At 36.6% G+C, this 19631-nt stretch overlaps 1 protein-coding gene across 1 annotated transcript in view; it reads right to left on the bottom strand.

Moving 5' to 3' along the window:
- The window catches only part of PTPRC (protein tyrosine phosphatase, receptor type, C), a 28262-nt gene extending 8854 nt beyond the window's left edge, over nucleotides 1-19408 (bottom strand). The window contains exons 1-16 of the mRNA XM_010151879.1: nucleotides 19327-19408; nucleotides 17115-17147; nucleotides 16112-16336; nucleotides 15425-15526; nucleotides 14499-14666; nucleotides 13783-13908; nucleotides 12289-12444; nucleotides 9243-9442; nucleotides 6846-6906; nucleotides 5992-6100; nucleotides 3044-3075; nucleotides 1779-1894; nucleotides 1144-1234; nucleotides 979-1055; nucleotides 727-763; nucleotides 207-304 (exon numbers count right to left, since the gene is read on the bottom strand). Of these exons, the coding sequence (XP_010150181.1) occupies nucleotides 207-304; nucleotides 727-763; nucleotides 979-1055; nucleotides 1144-1234; nucleotides 1779-1894; nucleotides 3044-3075; nucleotides 5992-6100; nucleotides 6846-6906; nucleotides 9243-9442; nucleotides 12289-12444; nucleotides 13783-13908; nucleotides 14499-14666; nucleotides 15425-15526; nucleotides 16112-16336; nucleotides 17115-17147; nucleotides 19327-19408 (1713 nt within the window). The remainder of the gene's footprint in view (nucleotides 1-206; nucleotides 305-726; nucleotides 764-978; nucleotides 1056-1143; nucleotides 1235-1778; nucleotides 1895-3043; nucleotides 3076-5991; nucleotides 6101-6845; nucleotides 6907-9242; nucleotides 9443-12288; nucleotides 12445-13782; nucleotides 13909-14498; nucleotides 14667-15424; nucleotides 15527-16111; nucleotides 16337-17114; nucleotides 17148-19326) is intronic.
- Nucleotides 19409-19631: the final 223 nt, after the last annotated feature.

Here is a 19631-nt window from a genome sequence, read left to right as displayed (position 1 = left end):
TGTGACTAAAGTGAGGTTTTCTGATAAGACTGGTAGTTCCGTAAGGCAACACTATTTTGGCATGCTTTCCAACTTAGGTTCTGCCACAGTGAGAGAACAGCAAAGGATGAAAACAAAGTACTAAGAAAATGTAATTCACCACAGCACAGCAAACCATTCTGTTTTCAGAAAAAAGAAAGATGGATGGACGGATGGATATTTCTCACCCTCTTTCCTTCCTCACAGCGAGTCACCATAACAATAATTGTTGCTTTCTGCTCCCAGACCATTCTCCAGAAATCATCCGTGGTTTCATCTTTGGGGCCTAGCAGGAGATATTTTAAGAGGTTTTCAAAGAGTGCAGCTACATGAAAAAACACTTGCCTTCTTGACATGCCTAGCCATGCAGTCTGAAAGCCCAACCAGAGGTCACGCAAGTAACAGCCACACACTTGATTTTATGATGAATGCTGCCATTAAGCTACAACATTTTAAAAGTGTCATATAATTTTACACCAAGATTTTTCATATTTCACAGCTATATATATGTCATGAGAAATGCCTTCGAAGTCCAATTTATCCATCTTCACAACATTGCCTAAGCAAAACTCAATGGCAACTTTTTCATACTAAATTTTAAAATGTCTTATTTTCAATTTTTCTTTAAATTTATTAATACTTTTTTACTACTCTCTAACAAAAAATGGGTGAATAAACAAAGCATATTCTTTTAAGGTTAAAAATTACCTTGAGCAGCAATGTATTTTCTTGGTTCTTTGAAGCCCTATAAAAAGTACAATGTTATCAACTTTGAGAATTTAAAAGAATTGCAACTTCAAAAATTCATTCAATGTGCCACAGTCCAATAATATCAAATATATTACAAAGATGGAAAGAAGGCAAATGGAAATCCTCAAAGGTTTTGGATGAATGAAACGTACAGAGTATAGAATTTCTCCAATAGTGCCTAAGAAAATTTTTAAAGTAGAAGTCACCCACATCAATATAACTTGCGTTGATATAGTCTGATCCTGGGTCTCCTGTGATCTCTGAGAGCTCCACACGGTTATGGTCATCTGTTTAAATAATGTAAAACAAAATGTGATATTATCTCAAAACAATGAGAAAACAAATATTTATGCAAAAATTGTAACAAATACTCACATGGAAGGATATCAATGTAACGATTTTTGTTCTGATTATGGGTTTTTTTGGCCTCCTTTATTGAAAATTTAGTGAAAACTCTAGGAATACTCTGCAAAATACAATGTTTGCTTTATTAGGTAAGCATATATTTACGATAGTTTCTGCTTACAGTCAAACATATATGGAAGAAATTTGGTACTATTGAGTCTGGAAGATAACCTGTTTCATACAATACTACTTCATATATTTCTTATATCTAAAATAAGCAAATATACTTTCCCTTAATATAAATAATATGTCTCCACAATTATTTATTATTTATATCTCCATGGCTATGCAGCAATAGGCAGTATTAAAAATATGCATTAAAAGGTACTTTAGAATGAGAAGTATTTAGACTATGTATTTTATAGCCTTGCTGAAAAACACTCTCAGGGGGAAAAAAAAAAAAAATCATCATCTTACAATGAGGAGAGCTTGGTTGCAAAATTAACTGAAGCCTATTTGACCTTAGATTAGAATTCACTCAATTTTTCAATTTTTTTAAATTTATTTATAACCACTGAATATACTCTGTATATACACGCTCTTGAACAGAATTCTTCCAACCAGCTGGCTATAAATCTGTGGTGTATTTTGAGCCAATGACAAACCTGAAATTCATCCAAGAAAAGTCTTCCTTCATCAGCTATCTTCCTCTTGTACATGTCCAGCAATTGCTCCGAAGGTATTGGCTCTATGTTCAGAAGTTGCCTGTCATCATCTTTAACTGTGTAAATACATTGAACGTTTATTGTTACTCACTTCGAAAATGTGAATTGCATTTCGGTAAATTCTTGAATTGTCAGATAAATTAACAAAAGGACAAACCTCTTTATTTTAATTAAGAATGTTTATTTTTTAGAAAAAATGTTTCTTCCTGAGCCAGCTGTGAGCAAACGGGCCCTGGGAATAACAGGCCATGTTCAGCTCTGCTGCCTGGCTGAATGACCTCAGGAGGAGGCTGTGTGCAGAGACAAAGCATTAACAGCGCGTTTGTACAAAGCGGCCATTGCCACATCCAGGTCACAGCAACAGCTCCAATATGCACAACAGTTACATGGCCTGGCCCTCTACTTCAATTCTGATCACTTATCATCAGTGGTAAAATGGATTACTATGCAACAAACGTGTACTGCCCATTTTTCCAAATTTCCCCCAACTTATTCTCTGAGTTGCAATAATCTGTAATATCATCTTTAATGGCAAAATAATGATTGAAATAGTTTTAACATCTCTAACTAGACATTTATTAATTTTTGACTTTTTTTTTTTTTTAACAACCGTGTGTCTATGCAACTGGATTTGAATATCAACACATTATCACCTCCCATTTAATGTAGTTAATTTACGTGGGTTTGAATGTCATAAATCACTTTTTCTTGAAGCTTTCTGGTATTGACTGATTCTGTCTATCTACATAGGCTTTGAAGTTTTGCGCAAAAGGTTGTACATGTTCAGTTTCAGTCCTTGGGATTTGAAAGCCTTCAAAATTAAGCAGTAAAAAGTGACTGGCTTATGTTTAAATTCTTGCTTTGAAAAAGGTGCACAGGAATGGGAGATTCTGGATGAAGGTGATTCTGGACTTACTCAGTGTTATACATATCACAACCAACCATTGTCTGGGAAAACAAAATTGGGTTTGTCATTAAATAATAAATAAGATTTTTTTAATCACTGATAAACTTTCTGTTTATTTAAGTATATATACTTCTGTTGTGCATTTACTGAAGTGTTTGGGTTTTTTTCTCCAAATTAGGTGTTGTCATGTTGATATCTGTAATCTTTGCATACAACCTTGAATGTGGACAGTCCAAAGGTGACAGCAAGACATACAACTGATTTTATTTCCACTTGCTAAATATATAAAGATACTCACCTTCAACAAGGTTCATGCCTTCAGAAGAATTGCTGTAAGAAGCAAAAGCATCTGTAAAAGCTTTGACTATTAAGACATGTATATGATAAGGAGTAAAATAAAAGCAGTTTTTTATGTGAACACCAGGACTGTTCATAAACCAGCAGACTGCATAACAAGCTCTCTGTGAAACAAGAGAACTACAACTGGGATTTATGGGCCCTACACAGAGGTGCTTGGGATCCTTGTCTTCCTACTCGGAGTACTACTGGAGGGGAAAACAGGGAAACACATCAAACAGCTTTACTGCTTGCATAACTGTGTCCATATCACCTGCGGCAAACGTCTTTAATTTTTTCACTGGAGTGACTTGTTTTTCTTGCTAAATAAATGACAAAAAACTAACACATACATAAAATATAATGAAATTAAGTAGCCAAGAAAAGCCAGACTCTAGAGCTGTACAAGCAAAAAATTAGTTTTCCTTCCCTAAGCATAAAAGTTAACATCTGTGCAAGAGCAGCTCCCTATTCCCCTATGAAGAACAGCTGGGGAAGGAAAAGGGTTGGAAGAGATGAGTCCCCAAGTTCTGTTGTTGCCAGAGGGCTGAAAAGTCTCTGATGAAATCGCCCTAACTCCTCCATGTTGACCAGCAGCAAATGCCCCCTCACACAATGCACCACCTTCCTTCACAGCAATAGTAGCAGTCAGCCTGGCTTTCCAGGGCTCTGGCACAATTGTCAGGGAAGGCAATGACCATTCTTCTATCCCCATCCAATGACCTACCAAACTGCCAAGTCACCTGGAGAAGACTATAATAAGCAAAGCCTTTCTGAGATAGTTTTGGCTGACTAAACATTTGAAAGTATTTCAAGAAAGTGTTTATTATTTTCATTACTTTCAACTTAAGTCACAAAGAAAAGGTTTTCCAGATATTTGTGAAATTTTTTTTTTTACAAAATTAATGACAAAACATTTTATCCTAGTAGATCAGTTCTTTTTTTGAGAGCTGGTTTCCCAAGACATGGAGAAGGCCGAGGTAGTCAATGGTTTTTTGCCTCAGTCTTCACTGGCAAGGGCACAGGCTATTCCCCCAGAGTCCTGGAAGACAAGGGCAGGGACTAGGAGAATGGAGAATTGCCCACGGTCAGTGAAGATCAGGTTTGGGAACACCTGAGGAACCCAATGGTGCACAAGTCCATGGGACCTGATAGAATACATCCACAGGTCCTGAAAGAACTGGCAGATGGGGTTGTGAAACTCTGTCCATCATATTTGAGAAGTTGTGGCAGTCTGGTGAAGTTCCCACTGACTGGAAAAGGGGAAACATAACCCCCATCTTTAGAAATGGAAAAGAGGAGTATCCAGGGAACTACAGGCCAGTCAGTGTCACCTCTGTGCCTGGCAAGGTCATGGAGCAGATCCTCTTGGAAACCATGCTGAGGCACATGGAGAATGGGGAGGTGATTGGTGACAGCCATCATGGCTTCACCAAGGGCAGATCGTGCCTGATGAATCTGGTGGCCTTCTATGATGGGGTCATGACTTTGGTGGATAAAGGATGGGCAACTGATGTCATCTACCTGGACTTGCGGAAAGCCTTCAACACCATCCTGCACAACGTTCTTGTCTCTAAGCTGGAGAGACATGAATTTGATGGATGGAGCACTCAATGTTTAAAGAACTGGCTGGATGGTCACACTGAGGGAGTTGCAGTCAATGGCTCAATGTCTGAGTGGAGACCAGTGACGAGTGGCACTCCTCAGGGGTCAGTGTTGGGACCGGTGCTATTTAACATCTTCATCAGTGACATAGATGATGGCATCAAGTGCACCCCCATCAAGTTTGCTGATGACACCAAGCTGTGTGGTGCAGTCGACATGCTGGAGAGAAGGGATGCCATCCAGAGGGACCTGGACAGGCTGGAGAGGGGGGACTGTGCCAACCTCATGGAGTTCAACAAGGCCAAGTACAAGGTCCTGCACATGGGTTGGGGAAAACCCAAACACAAGCACAGGCTGGATGGAGAATGGATAGAGAGCAGCCCTGAGGAGAAGGACTTGGGGATGCTGCTGGATGAAAACCTGGACATTAGCTGGGAGTGTGCATTGGCAGCCCAGAAAGCCAACCATAGTGTGGGCTGCATTAGGAGATGTGTGGCCAGCAGGTCGCAGGAGGGGATTCTCCCCCTCTGCTCTTGTGAGACCCCACCTGGAGTACTGCATCCAGCTCTGGGGGCCTCAGCATAACAAGGATACTGACTGGTTGGAGAGAGTCAATAGGAGGACCACCAAGATGCTCCGAGGGCTGGAGCACCTCTGCTATGAGGACAGGTCTGAGAGAATTGGGCTTGTTCAGCCTGGAGAAGAGAAGGCTCTGCAGAGTCCTTATAGCACCTTCCAGTACATGAAGGGGCCAACAAGGAAGCTGGGGGGGACTTTTTACAAGGGCCTGTAGTGACAAGACAAGGGGTAACAGGTTTAAATTGAAAGCAGGTAGATTTAGATTAGATATCCAGAAGAAATTCTCCACAGAGAGGGTAGTGAGGCACTGGAACAGGTTGCCCAGAGAAACTGTGGATGCCCCATCCCTGGAAGTGTTCAAGGCCAGGCTGGATGTGGCTTTGAGCAACCTGGTCTAGTGGAAGGTGTCCCTGCCCATGGCAGGGGGGTTGGAACTAGATGATCTTTAAGGTCCCTTCCAACCCAAACCGTTCTGTGGTTCTATGATTTTGTGCCCCGAGAAAGGCTATAATGAGATATTTTAAATTTATTTCATTGTATTTGCATTGCCAAACAAACCACCAAAAATTGAGTTTCTTTGAAAGGATTAAAAGGTAAAAGATGTCTTTTCCCAGTATTTATGAAATACCAAACTTGTAACATTTTTGCACTACCCATTGGGAAATCTTGTGGAAAAACAGAAAGGCTTTCCTCCCACCATTTATGTAAGAGAAACATAAAGCTTACCTAAGCTTTTTTTTGTGAAGATCATAGATTTTGTACAGAACCAGTAGTAAAGCAATTGATGTCACAACGATCAAGAACGCCAAGAATATAATCAAAGCTTTAGAATTATCTAGCAACAGAAAAAGAATAAATTCTTATTTCTTGAACACATAATTAATGGCATTTAATTTTTTTTTTTTTAAATCTGTATACTTCCTAGAACTAGGGCTCACTGATTTTTTTTTGTGTGTGTGTGAAAAGAACTAAACAATTATTTTTGAGTGTTAAGTTTAAGTTTTTTATTCCAAAGTGCCAAATATTTTTAAACTCATGGAAGAGAAGGGAATTTTATTTCTTCGTTAAGTAAATTTTCACTTCATCTCCACATGTCCACCTGTCAAAGTGCTACAACTCACTCACTGGTTCAGCATTACTATGGTTGCCCCCTGCTCTGTGTGCTCTGTACACCTGAGCAATGGAGCTCTCAGCTGCTCCTGATGTGGGAGTTAGGAATCCCTGACAAGTCACAGATGTTCAGCTCCTGAAACACAGGATCTGAACACAGGAAAATAATCCTTAAGTGAATAATTTCTGCTACAGAAATTAATTTTAATTTCTACTTGAATTTGAATGTTTCCTGAAGAAACCACAGCTGTGTAATAACTCTGTATTATGGTCAATGACTCGTCAACATGATCCGTTAGATTTATGCTGAACAAGGATATTATTTTTTCAAATGCAGATCAATTATTAACTATAAAAACAGGCAGTTTGGATTTTCAATTAGGAGCAATTGTAACGGAATTCACAATTTACAATATCATTCTATATTATGCTAAAGTCTAGAAGTAAAAATGCTGTGTATATTTACTTACATCTGGTTCTTATACTCTGCCTTACTGGCTGCCCTCTATAGTCTCCGTTAAAGACTAAGATCTGTATGCAGTGGGTGAAAACAATAGAGATGTTAATATATAACAAGTAAAAATTTCTGCATGAAATTATTTTAAAAGCAAACCACAATGGATATTTTAAATACATTTATTAAATGTATTAATAATGTATTACATTTAAATTCATTTATTTTCAATGAATCAACCTCATTGACAGAAGGATTTGTTGTCAGTCTTTGTACAGCCATTTATAGTGCAGCTCAGGTTTCCACCTAAGATATAGCAATATTTACACCCAAAAATATGTAGATGACAAGAAAAAAAAAAAGTTAGTGAAATAGGAGATACATTTTATAAAACCAAATAAAATGCATTTCAAGGAAGAAGTCAAATCTCTCTCTTATCAAATGGAAAGCAAATCTCTCAAATCTAAAAAATAACCATGCAATATGTAACAAAACATCATCATATTATTTGCTTCAACAGTAAATATACAAATAGTCAACTGAATTGGATATTTTTAATACAGTTTCCTGTATGGGAATTAATTCATAAGAGGTTAAATTATAGAAGCCAAAATGAACTTTTAAATAAGCTGCTTTCTTGCAACACTAACTTTTCGGTACTTTAACTGTTGTTAAAATATGTTGTTTAAATGTTTTTATATTTCATAATATATTTTATATTTATCCAATCTTATACATTTCTTTAATAGAAATTCCTATCAGATCAAATGGGAAGTTTGTACATCAAATATTTCACACTTTTCTTGTGAAGAAACATTAATTTTATGATTAAACTTAAATATTTAATACTAAACAGTGCAGAATACTAACAAGATTGAGTAATAGTGATTTTAGTAGTAATATTATCCTGCTTCAAAGTATCCAAAAGGGGACGAGAAGGGCTTTCAGCACCATTGCTGACCACAGGCTGAGTTCTTCCTGAGCCCCCTCATATCCCTGAAGAGAAACCTTTCCTGAAGACACAGAGGATTGTTCCCCAGCTCCCATCTACTGCTCTAAAAGGCTGATGTGTTCAGGGTGTTGGTGGTTTCTGAATCCTGCATCTGGGAAGAAAACCTCTGGCAACATCCAGAGGCAGAGCAGAGGTGGCAGAGAAAACAAGAAAGAAGCTTCTCAAATAGTGAAAGGCAGAAACGTAGTGCAGCAGTTGGGGTCAAAATATCCCTAAACCAAAAAGTACAATGAGTAGGGTCCTGGTTATTCCCTGAACAATTCCATGTGCAGATAGAAGGGAATTGTGACATCTGCCAACTCTCACAGGTGTTCTGTTTTTTCTTGTGCCTTCCATAACTTGTCTCAAAATTCTTTCATTACTATTTAAGGCCAGAAGGTTTTCTCTGTTTTTCCAATAAGAACTGGGCAAAATAATTTTGAAGCAGAAGCCAGGGTTTAGAGCCAAGGAAAAGACAATTTCTTGTATAAGGCAAACAGCTCCCTGCAAGTGGTGTACAAAAAGCTTACAAGAGTGCAGAGATGTCGTACTATGAGTCAATCCAAGCATGGTTTGCTCCTACAGAACCACATAGTTATTTTCCAAATTCAAAGCTTTCTGAGCAGAATCTGTCAGAAAAAAATGACAAAAACTTGGAACAAAACTTAAGACTCCTCCAGTTCTCTGATACTGCATTTCATCAGGAAGCAACAGAGGAAAGAGGCAAAGATTGTGGAAAATGAGTGAAGCTGATTCCTAAAAGTAATAAAACCCCATCCTTCCTACTGGTCATGTTCTTATCCAAAATTTATTGAGAGGAGCTATCAGTATATAAAAAATATTCTTACTAGCCACAGTAAGGGGGATTACGCAAGACCATTGGCTTTGTAAGCAACAAATGCCAAGAGTAAAATGCCTGAAAGAAGATAAAATAGCAGACCTACAGGAAAGTGAAGCTTGTAAACAGAGGATGATATATTTTGTATGGAAACAATGACTGGCTTGTAAAAGGCTGATGTAAGGAAGCATCAAAAATCTTCACAGTGAAAAATTCTGAACAATTATCTCAAGACTTCAATCAAATGTGGTTTAAACACTAAAATATCAGTTAAACTATTTTAAAACTTATGGAACCCACAATTTCTCTATGTCTCAAGACCCAGGTACACTCTATTCAGTTTGTATTTTTCATGCTATGAGAACCTTTGCGTAACAGCGCACAAGGGATTGACTGATACACTAGACACATACAGATATTATTTCCAAAGTAATAGCTACTTCTTTACATCTGTGAACTACAGATCCACAGATTAACTCCTCTGCCATCATGTTTGCCTTTTTTTCCTAAAGATCATGTATAACATGCTTAAACAATGAAAACAGAGCAATATTTTATATATTTAATTTAATAAGCCGACTTACCTTAAACGTATAGTTTGTCAAGTACGAGAGATTTTCTTTAGTAAAATCACAAGTATTTTTTCTGGAGTCTGTTGTTCCATCATTTTCCCAAGTCAATTCAAATATTGTTTTTCCTCCACGGACTTGTTGACTTTTGCACTTAATTTTGACAGCATTATCGGCTGTCAGCGTTGCATTAACATCAATCACTGGGTCTGGTTCTGTTCACAAAGGCGGTGTTATTGGTTCTGTTCTTATCACTTCAAACCAAACATGTCAACAGCTGTATGTGTTCATGTCTGATTGTTATTATTTCTCTTAATAATTTCATACATTTTGTCCCTTTAAAATTTTAGTCCTGATCAATTTTGAGTTAACCATAGGCTTATCTGAACTGGAAAAGATGTGAAATGGAACAGAAAAGGCTGGGAAGATCAGAGCTCTACTGACAATCAGGCTGCAAATATAATCTGATGGCAACTACGTCTTTTGCATCTGACCTCACTTTCTGATTTAAGGAACACGGGAGAACAGACAAGACAGGAACAAACAGTTTTCTGTGTGACTGTATGTTTCAAAACTTCCGTAAATTAAATTTCCTACCAGGAGTTACTAGTCTTTTCGTATTTGGAATAGTATCCTTTTGTCACTCTGTCTTAAAGCTGGCCTAAAACCACAACAATTTTTTACTTCTTAATTATAAGGAATCTGTTTAAATTAATTTCTAACTCTATGTATGTATGTTGTAGCAAATGGGTTTCAGACTGGAGGCACAGTGCAAGGGACCTTTCATAAACCTCTGTGTAAGGCAGCCTCACTAGCCACATTTCAGTAGAGCACCACCATGGATATTTTCTTCCAAAACTTCAATTTGCAAGCTAGCATATTAAAAAAACAACAACAACAAAAACCACAGTTGCTTTGCTCTTCATATGCAGAGCTAAGATTTTAGAGGTTTTAGGAGCAGATCAAATATCCCATGTGGGGAGTGGCCAGATATTTTACTTGGCTGAGCAGGTAGTTATGACTTATCTGCTCATTTTTATCCACACAGCAGATTTGTTAGATTTCTGTTCAGCATACTACTGAACGAGCTGTGACAAGGAGAAAGTGAGCATTTCTGGAGGTGATGTGTTTGTCGATGAAAAATTATTTTACAAAATGTAAGGTTTTTTCTACTTCCAAGGAGTTGTGCTCTACTGATATACTCTCTTGTTCAAGAAGCCATAAAACGCCTCCAATATCTGCTTGATCATGTTATCGACTGTTGTTAACAGCTGGAGAAGGTTTAATAAATCCCACTAATCCATGAAAGCAAGCAACTTGTTATTTTCTCAAAAAATATGGGAACTGAGGTTGTTTTCCAGACTCGCAAACTTAACATTATGGATTGTAATCTTCACCTGAGTTATTAAAATGAAGGAAGCACCAGAAAGTGGGAGTTCCAAAATATAATATGCTCAAACCAGATTATCATAGAGAGAAAAATCATGATCATGCTCAAATTAGGGCTATCTACACATTAAAGACATTTTTCAATCTCTGTTACAGTTAAGTCTCAGATCAAAGGGTTTACCATATCAATGAATTCATTTACCAGCTTTCCCTCCTCCCCCCCACCCCACCCAATGGGGCTTCAGGTGATAATTTTGATCCTTCTATTCTTCTAACTATAAACTATGTTAGCTCAATGACCCAGAGTAATAGGAAGATTCCAGTGTTTTCATGGACTGTTTATAAAACTGGATTCAAAAGATCGGTATATTCCACAGAGAGACAGAATTCAGATTCAAAACAATAGTCTGCTAGAAGCCCCTGTATTTCCCCAACCTCTACAAAAACACATTTAATAAAACAGAAGTCAGATCTATATATCCATTATATATATATTATATATCCATTTCTAAATACTTTTCAAGAGTGCTAAAGCTACAAAAGGATTTAATTATTCCTGCTATTAAGGAAAAAAAAAAAAAGAAGCACCATTTTAAACTACCATTACATCATTAGCACAAAAAATAATATTTTATTTTTCACTAAAAGAAATATTTTGCTTATTTAGTGGAAATAAAGGAAATATTAATTTAGTATATTATGAGATAGAAACCATCATAGTTTCCCTATAGCCATTTGCCTACATTAACTGAGTCTGAAGGTGGTGGAATTAGAGGTAAAAATGTACTGGAAGAAATTAGATAAACATGGGAGTTTTCAGCAAGTTTTTTTGGGAGTTTTATTGGGTTTTTTTTTCCCTTAAAAACTCCTCAAAGATGGAATTAAAACAGTATGAGTCTCTACATCTGAGGATTTAAAAAAAAAAATTAAAAAAAGGACCGTGTCTCTACTGCACCTTGTCTGCATCTGCAAAATATCTGGTTTGGTGGTTTGGGGGTTTTTAGCTTTTCTTGTAGTTCTATCAATTGAACATGAATGGCAAAAAAAATCATCAGGACTACAGGGGTAAGCTTTGGAAAGTCTAGCTGCAAAAAGGTGCACTGGCCTTTCTGACAGCTGAAGGGTTGGCACACATTTGGCTTGAACCCAGTGTGGAGCCTTAGAAGCCAACTGCGTACATGAACATCCAAAGGAACCAAACCAGTACAGACATAAGTACTGGTGTAGCCTGGGTACTGGTGGTCTGCTTTGAGCAAACAGCCAACTAGAGAACAGAAGGAACATTCTGCACATCTTTGTAGCTTTCATGCCACAAAGAAAAAAATAATATCTTCATACTCTTTTTGCTTAATTTTGAATCTTTTCTTTATATTGGGACATAATGCTTTCTAAATTCTTATCAAGAATTTCAAACAAATGCAGGGTTTTTTTAATGTAGTATATACAAGAACACTAATACTAAATGCATAATTAAAAATAGATTAACATTAATTAATTAAAAAGAAGGACTAATGGTATGAATGAACATTTTTTTAAAATGTTAATTGGTTTCTTGGCTAATACTAACGACATATATAATATATATGTAAATGTATTATGAAGTACAATAAGAAAATACATCTTCCCTGTGTAGTATGATACGTGTTCAGAACAGTTAGCAAACGAGACTTACCTGCTGATTTTGTTGTAAAGTTACATCTTTCAGTTTTTCCCATAAGCAACGAACCATTATATCTGCTCTTTGTAAATGCAGTAACACTTAGAAAACCGTTGTGATAAGGTTCTAATTCACGGCAAACAAAGTTAGTCATGTTTTGAGGGTTTTGTTCTTTAAGAAAAAATGAAAAATGAAATTAATAAAGTTTATGTTAGGACCACAGGAACTCTTACACTTTATAAAACCTACCTGAAACCACTGTCATGTACTTATGTTTTAATTACCCTGTACTTGTTTGGTTTGTCTTGTTTACTAATGCAAAGTGGAGGCTCAGGAAAAGGAAGAAATATATTCCCCAATCAAAAAGGAAGAAAGTAGAGGTTCTGTCCACTTGTGTTTTTTAATTTCTCAGTGTGTCATTTAAATAGGTGTAATTAAAAACTTACATAAAGCACACTGATAAAGAGAGGCTGGTACTTTTTTCTGTGTTGAGCTTGGGAAGGGGTCAGTAGGCAGATGTCAAAGGACTGGGCAAGTCTGCTCTGGTATGACACGAGAGATGTGTGCTTTCAGGACAGAAAAGAACTGCATGAGAAGCAAAATGAGCTAAGCTATTACCCACACTGCAGCTGAGGCTTTGGTGGTCTGGGGAACTGGGGAGCAATGGCCTTTCCATGTTTCCTTCTGGCTTCCTTCCAGATGTGACCTCCCCAAACCCCAGCACACCACCTCAGTCTCCTACACTGGCCAAGCCAGACCAACCGCAGAAACGGGTGCATGGGGCTGCATTGGGCAGTACACAAATTTGGGACACGGAGAATGAGGGAGATTATTTGTATCTAGAGAGCACATGAGGATGACAGCCTTTGGTTCCTACGGTAGTCCAGGTTTACAAAACATGCAGTATGTGAAGAGAAAGAATTCATTAACCCAGAACTAACTTAAACCTGACATCTATTTCCTGAAATCATCTATCAAGCTCTATTTTCAAAACATAATTTTCGCTCCTTGTTTTGAAGAAAAGCTCACACTTGGAAAACATGATCCCAGTATAACAGATACAGACGTATCCATCTAAATGTGTATATGCTAACTGCTGTACTTAGGACCCCTGACTTTTACCTAGATTGTTGTTATTCAGGAGGCAGGTTCTTATATTCTCAGAGACTATATTAGCCAGCTATAGACACGTTTTCTGAGACAGAGCACCATGCTACAAACTGATGATCTTGTCAGATGATCTTGTCAGAACTTATTCTTAATACAAGAAGCATGAGAACTGAAGGGTGACAGAGCTGGGGCCTGAAATATCAAACTGAATAACCATATGGTTCAACTGGAATAACCTCAAAGGAAAGAAACCTATACATTTGTACCAAAAAAAAAAAAAAATCTGCACACTTTGAAGAGATTCCTATATGGTTTGACAGTGTGTCATGCTGGGTGTTCTATAAATACCTGCAAAATTCATGCAATTAGTTTTTCAGTACTGAAGGGACATATACTTACCTACGTCATTGCATGAAACAATATAGCCATGTATAGGACCCTTTGAAAGGTTACTAGGTTCCTTCCAACTGACTGATACATTTGTGGCATAAGAATGTACTGTAAGGTTTTCTGGTGCTTCTGGAGCTGTTGTAAAAGAAAAATAACAGGGAGGGAAGAAAATGTTTGAATGAAAATGCAAAATATTCCTCTTTTTACCTCCTTTGATTAAATTTTCATTAGATACTAAAACAAGATACCAACAACGTAATATTTTTCATAGTCTATTTCATTTGCAGAAATTATATATAAGTATAAACTGAGTATATGTAAAAGCATCATATTAGAGTAACTTCATAAATTTAATTAATTCAGGACAAGGTGAATAGAGCAACACCACATATTACTAAAATTATCCAACATTTCCAAATATTATAAAGAAAACAAAACACTGTATAATTTTAACAAATTTTAAAATTCTGGTAAAACATTTAATTTGCATATTACTTGATCTAGGTTGATTTCCTTTTTAATTCAGGGGGGAAAAAAAAAAAAGCTATTTCCAAGGACAGTGTTATGGAAAAACACATTATTTTATCTGGAGCTATTGTTTGCAATTATTCTATCACATCTTTCTTCAAATCAAGAATTTAACTTTTGGGGTTTTTCTATTAACTTTTTTTTTTTTTTTTCCATTCAAACTTCCTTACATTTGGATACATTGGCATTACACTTACCACCATAATCTGTTGTTGTGGAGAAGGTTTTTTTGACTATCTTGTCAAAAACTTTTATGGTACCAGTGCAGTTGTACTCCCTGTTACGTGATAAAGTGCCCATCTCTGTGCAAGTTTGATTTAATTTTGTAGAGAGTTGTAAACCTGTAGATAAACCTGTAGATAAATCTGTAGACACAGAGTTTTATCAATATTTTTTCACAACTCCAAAAGTACATGGTACCATTTTCTCTGCCATATTTATTCAATATGATTTGTAATAAACTATCATAATATTGCAAACAGAAGGTGCGCATCCTAATCCAATGGCCACATTTTAGGTTCTTTTGTACTAACTTAGTCTGCATAGATCTTTACTTTCTTCTTAACTCTTCAGCTCCCCGAAATGTGTAATCTCCAGCCACAGACTTTCTTCATGCATATTTCTGGGATGCATGAGGACATCCAGCATCCCTATCTTCCCTACAACACTAGATGCATTTGAGCCAGCATCACCTCAGGCTGTCTGACTCCAAGAGCAGAGCGCCTGGACTCTCGTGATCCAGGAGCCTGCAGAGCCAGCTGCCCAGGTAGTCTGCGAAGGATCAGCTCACAGCAGACCCATGAATTACAGAATTTCCAAACTCTCAGCTCCCCTTCAGACCATAAAGCAGGACCTGAAAATCTTCAGATGTCTGCAATTTGTGAAGGTGGTAGACTCAGGAATTGAGCTCTCTGGGTTTGAACTTTCCCCAGATCATCACTGAGTGGGGATGGTTGTCCCCAACGTGGCGATCCCAGAAATTCTGAACAGCTCTTCCCTCAAACTGATGCAATTCATTTAAATTTGTCAGTCTCTCATCAAAAGACAACATTGACATTGCCTTTTAAAATAGATAGATGATAAATAGATAATCAACTCCTAAAATATCTTAGAAGCATCTTACCTTTGCAGCTAACAGTCACATTAGCACAAGTAAATGAGTTTTCCCAACATAATTCTTCAGATGTATCGGTTTTACTGTCTTCGAAAAGATTCTCACTGATATCTGAAAAGGATTAATATTATATGTCACGGTGACACTGGCTATATTGATTCTTTAAATAGCAGTTTGTTCTTTTGTATTTGTTGACTTGTTCTGCAATATGAAGATACAATTGGCACAGAATAATATAGAAAAAATTTAACAAGAAATGGAAAGTAAAAATTGAAAAAGCCTACATGAAATAAATACATTGTTGGTATTCAAATAATAAACAAAACTTTTCATCCAATAATTGCTTAAGTGAACAAAACATCCAGCAGAATTCCAGCTTTGAAGTGCTGGCTGGTCTTGCTACTGCAAACCATGCTGAATACGGTCAATGTAGTTAAAGTTCCCATTTTGCCTTTACAATGAGAAAACTACATTTTTTTACTTTCTACTTCAAGAAAATACTGACAGGTTTTAAGGTTCAACTTAAAAATGCAAAATATCTTGCAAACCAAGAAAAAAGTGTGAAAACCTTCTGTCTCGTTCTCTGAAAAGAGATAAGAATAGACTAAGAAATCCAAGAAAGCTAAATTAAACTTTGCCAAAAAAAAAAAAAAAAAACCAAAACAACCCAAAACACCACACACCTTCTATACTTACCAGGCCCAATAGTAAGATTGGTAAGAATGCCTGGGCAATTTTTGGTTGTAACTCTGTATACACGGCATCTCTGAAGTGTTATTGTATAGGTGCTGGAATCCGCAGTTATGTTCTTGTTAGCCTCCAAAATAAAATACTCCCTGTTTTTTCTGAGATTTTTCAATGTAACTTCAGCCATGTTACTGTTGTTTTTTACACTACTTATACTGTAGTTAATACGATCATCTAAGAGAAAAACATAAAATAGCAAACATTGATTTTATGACTATTTATGAACCATTAAATGTTTTATGGCACAACCAGCATCATATGTTTTAAGAATCAGAAAATACAGCAAAATTAGCTACTTATTAATCTTTATTTTTAAATTTTATTTCTTTTACTTTAAAAATTTTTTTAGCCGAAACAGAAAATTTCCTTAGGAAAATATTCTTTTAAATAATTAGCTAGGAAAACTAAAGAAATAAACGAACATTCTGGAACCAGATTTGCTTTAATTTAAAATGTCAGTTTAAAGTGAAATACTGTCTTGAGACATTAAATTATTTGTTTGAACAGAAATTTCAAATTTCTTTATTCAAAACATTCAATAACCATCTAGTAAATAATGGCTATAGTCTATTCCTGAAAATTAGAAATAAGTCATCCCTAATTCTGAAGACAGATAAACCAATTTCCATACTTAAATGTTACTTTAGTTATGAATTGCAGTTAGCAGCATGTGATTATCAGCATGATGGGGAAAAATTAGAGAAGGCCTAATGAAGGCATATCTTTTCTGCAGCCCTGATCAACTGCCTAGTGCAGAGCAATTTAACACACCTGTAAACAGAGATAAGACCAGACATGTTAACAACTTTAATTCTACTCTTCCAGAATTGGAAGACAGTTTATAAAATAACCTGAGATGCTGACTGATCAGTTTTACTGATCAGTTTTCTGTGTTTGAGTTTACTGATTTGGTCAAATTTCAGTAATGAAAAATAAGGGGTTCGGTTCTTACCACAAGGTTCTTCAGTTGTCACTGTGGGAGCTCCTATAAGAAAGGAAAACAAAATGAAGGTGTAGCTCAGCAGGTTTGGGTTTTTTTTTCCACAGGGCATTGGAGGAGGGTGACTGGTATTTCCCAAAACTCTTCATTCAATATATTCAATACAAGTAATCATATTTAACTCTCCACTCACATTTGAAAAGGGAAGAAACATCAGTTACATATAGCCCAATTTTTTAACTGGTTATTTTAGGGATCATGTGTCTTTCAACATTTACTACAAGTCACACTGATTATTAATAACATTCCTGCATACAAAATTACACAAGAATATTCCAAGATCATACATTCTCGTAACATTATGATAAGCTGTAGCAGTTCCTCAGGATATGTACGCTGTGGAATGGCTAACTGAACATTGTCACTGATCCAATGTCACGAAGGAAACAAAATTTACCTACTTTTTGCAGAGCTACTCTTATCTTTATAAAGAGATTTATGCAACAGTACAGATCGTTTTATAACAGTTTTCACACTAAAATACACAAAAGAAATTTTTGAGCTAGCATTTAGAAAACCTGTAGAGAAGCTTGGACAAAGGACTAAATCCTCAAAGCAATTATTTAAAATATTCTAAGGTACACGTATACCAGGAGAGATCAATATCTAATAGTTTTCATAGAAGATAGGTCCTAAATTTGCATCCCTCCAGGCTGGGAGTCATCCAGCTAAGTAGTCCCCCTAATGAATGAGTAAACTGAGAGAGTCCAGTGGAGAATTACCAAGATGGTTAAGGGCAGAAGACCCACAGGTAAAAGCTAAGCTCAGTCTGTCAAAGAGCTGACAGAAGCCTACAGCTATTTGAAGGGCAGTTGCAAAGATGGTAAGAGTTCAACTCCTGCAGTTATTTTGCTCAAGCACACATATATATTTTACTGACCTGAGTAATTCCTTAGAGCCCAATTGCAAAAATAATGTGTGTAAGTGCTTGCAATATTAGATGCGAAGAAAATGTTAATGCTGAGGGAAACAAAATGGAAGCTATCAGAAAACAGAGAAGGACACAGATCTGTGGATGCATTCATACTTTTTTGCTACTTGGGCAAATTTCTGTGAATATCAAGAGGAGTACTAAAACAGTAATTGACAGATTTACCCTCCTACTATGCCACTGTGTGAAAATAATTTCTATTTTTCACTTGCTTGACAAATAGCAAATCTGATATCTAATATTACTCAAACTATTAAGAAGATTCCTAAAAACACACTTAAGTTTCATGCAGTTGTATACTTAATTTGTATACTTAAGTTTGATAAAAGAAATCCAAAATTAATTCCCTCATTTTAACACATCTTCTATTCTTCCAGTACCATAATTGTGATAACTGTGTGCAAGTTTGTCACCTATGGTGTGAGTGTGGAAGATCCCAGTGTTTGCTGGCATGCTGACTGGTGAGATGGTGCTGTGCAAGGATGTTGTTTTTTTTTAAATAAACAACATATCAGCATCAAAAATAAAATTCATTATTTCATATGGCTATGTCATCAAAAATGTTTTACACTACAGCCCTTCACTTGTTTTTTTTTTTTTCTTATGGGACTTTGGTAATTTAGAGTACTGAAAGAAAAATCATGCTAATGTATCCAATAAAACAGAATGAGTATTTATATAGAAAGCAAACTTTTAGGAATATACCACTTACTAATGAATTTTGCAATGTACAAGGACAATATTTTTGGCCATTATTTAGGCATAATCCAGGGTGGAGTCAACATTAAAAGGGCATTAATAATTGTGAACTGGGACAAACTAAGAGATTTTGCTATGTTCTTACAGTAAAACACAATTATGTGCTTTTTCAGAAACAAGCACTTCAGTTGTGTTCATTTGCCAGATCACATACATTGCTCACTATATTTCTTATATCTCAGTATTTATGTCCCGGCTTATAAACCACTGACACATTCTCTTTTAGGTCCATTCCTCTTGTTTTTGTTTTGGCAATAGACTCGCTGACAGCAGCCAGCATTTGGATACTACTGTGATGATTACAAGACTTGGCCATCAGATACAAGATCCTGGAATTGCCATTATGCCAAATTGCAGATACCTTTTCTACCCAATGAACCATAAAGCTGTAGAAGGCTACCCTGGGGCTGAATTACTTAGTTTTCCCCTCCAGTTCAGAGAGCAATGAGTGGAATGTAAAGGAAGACAGCAAACCTGATGAAGCATTCTCGAAGGCAAAGGGAGTGCGTGTGGTGAGGGCAGCAGTGCTGCTGCTTGGTGGGTTGCTGAGTCCCATGGCAGGGACAGAGCCTGCATGCGGGGAGAGGTGTGTGCTGTCTGCAGGAGAGACACCTGTGGTGAGAGGTACAGCAGCTTAATTAACACATTGGAGGCTGCACACAACACAGGACTGCTGTGCTGGAGCGCTCTCGTACTGAGGCACTGTGAATTTGTTAGTATGTAAAGGCACACCGAATGCTCAAGGTGTTAGGGAGTCCAACAGGTATCAGCTGAACATC

The sequence above is a fragment of the Eurypyga helias genome, unplaced genomic scaffold, assembly GCF_000690775.1.
Source record: "Eurypyga helias isolate BGI_N326 unplaced genomic scaffold, ASM69077v1 scaffold5410, whole genome shotgun sequence".
In the NCBI taxonomy this organism is placed as follows: Eukaryota; Metazoa; Chordata; class Aves; order Eurypygiformes; family Eurypygidae; genus Eurypyga; species Eurypyga helias.
Note: the sequence above shows the minus strand (reverse complement) of the source record. Positions and strands in the feature narration are given on the sequence as shown.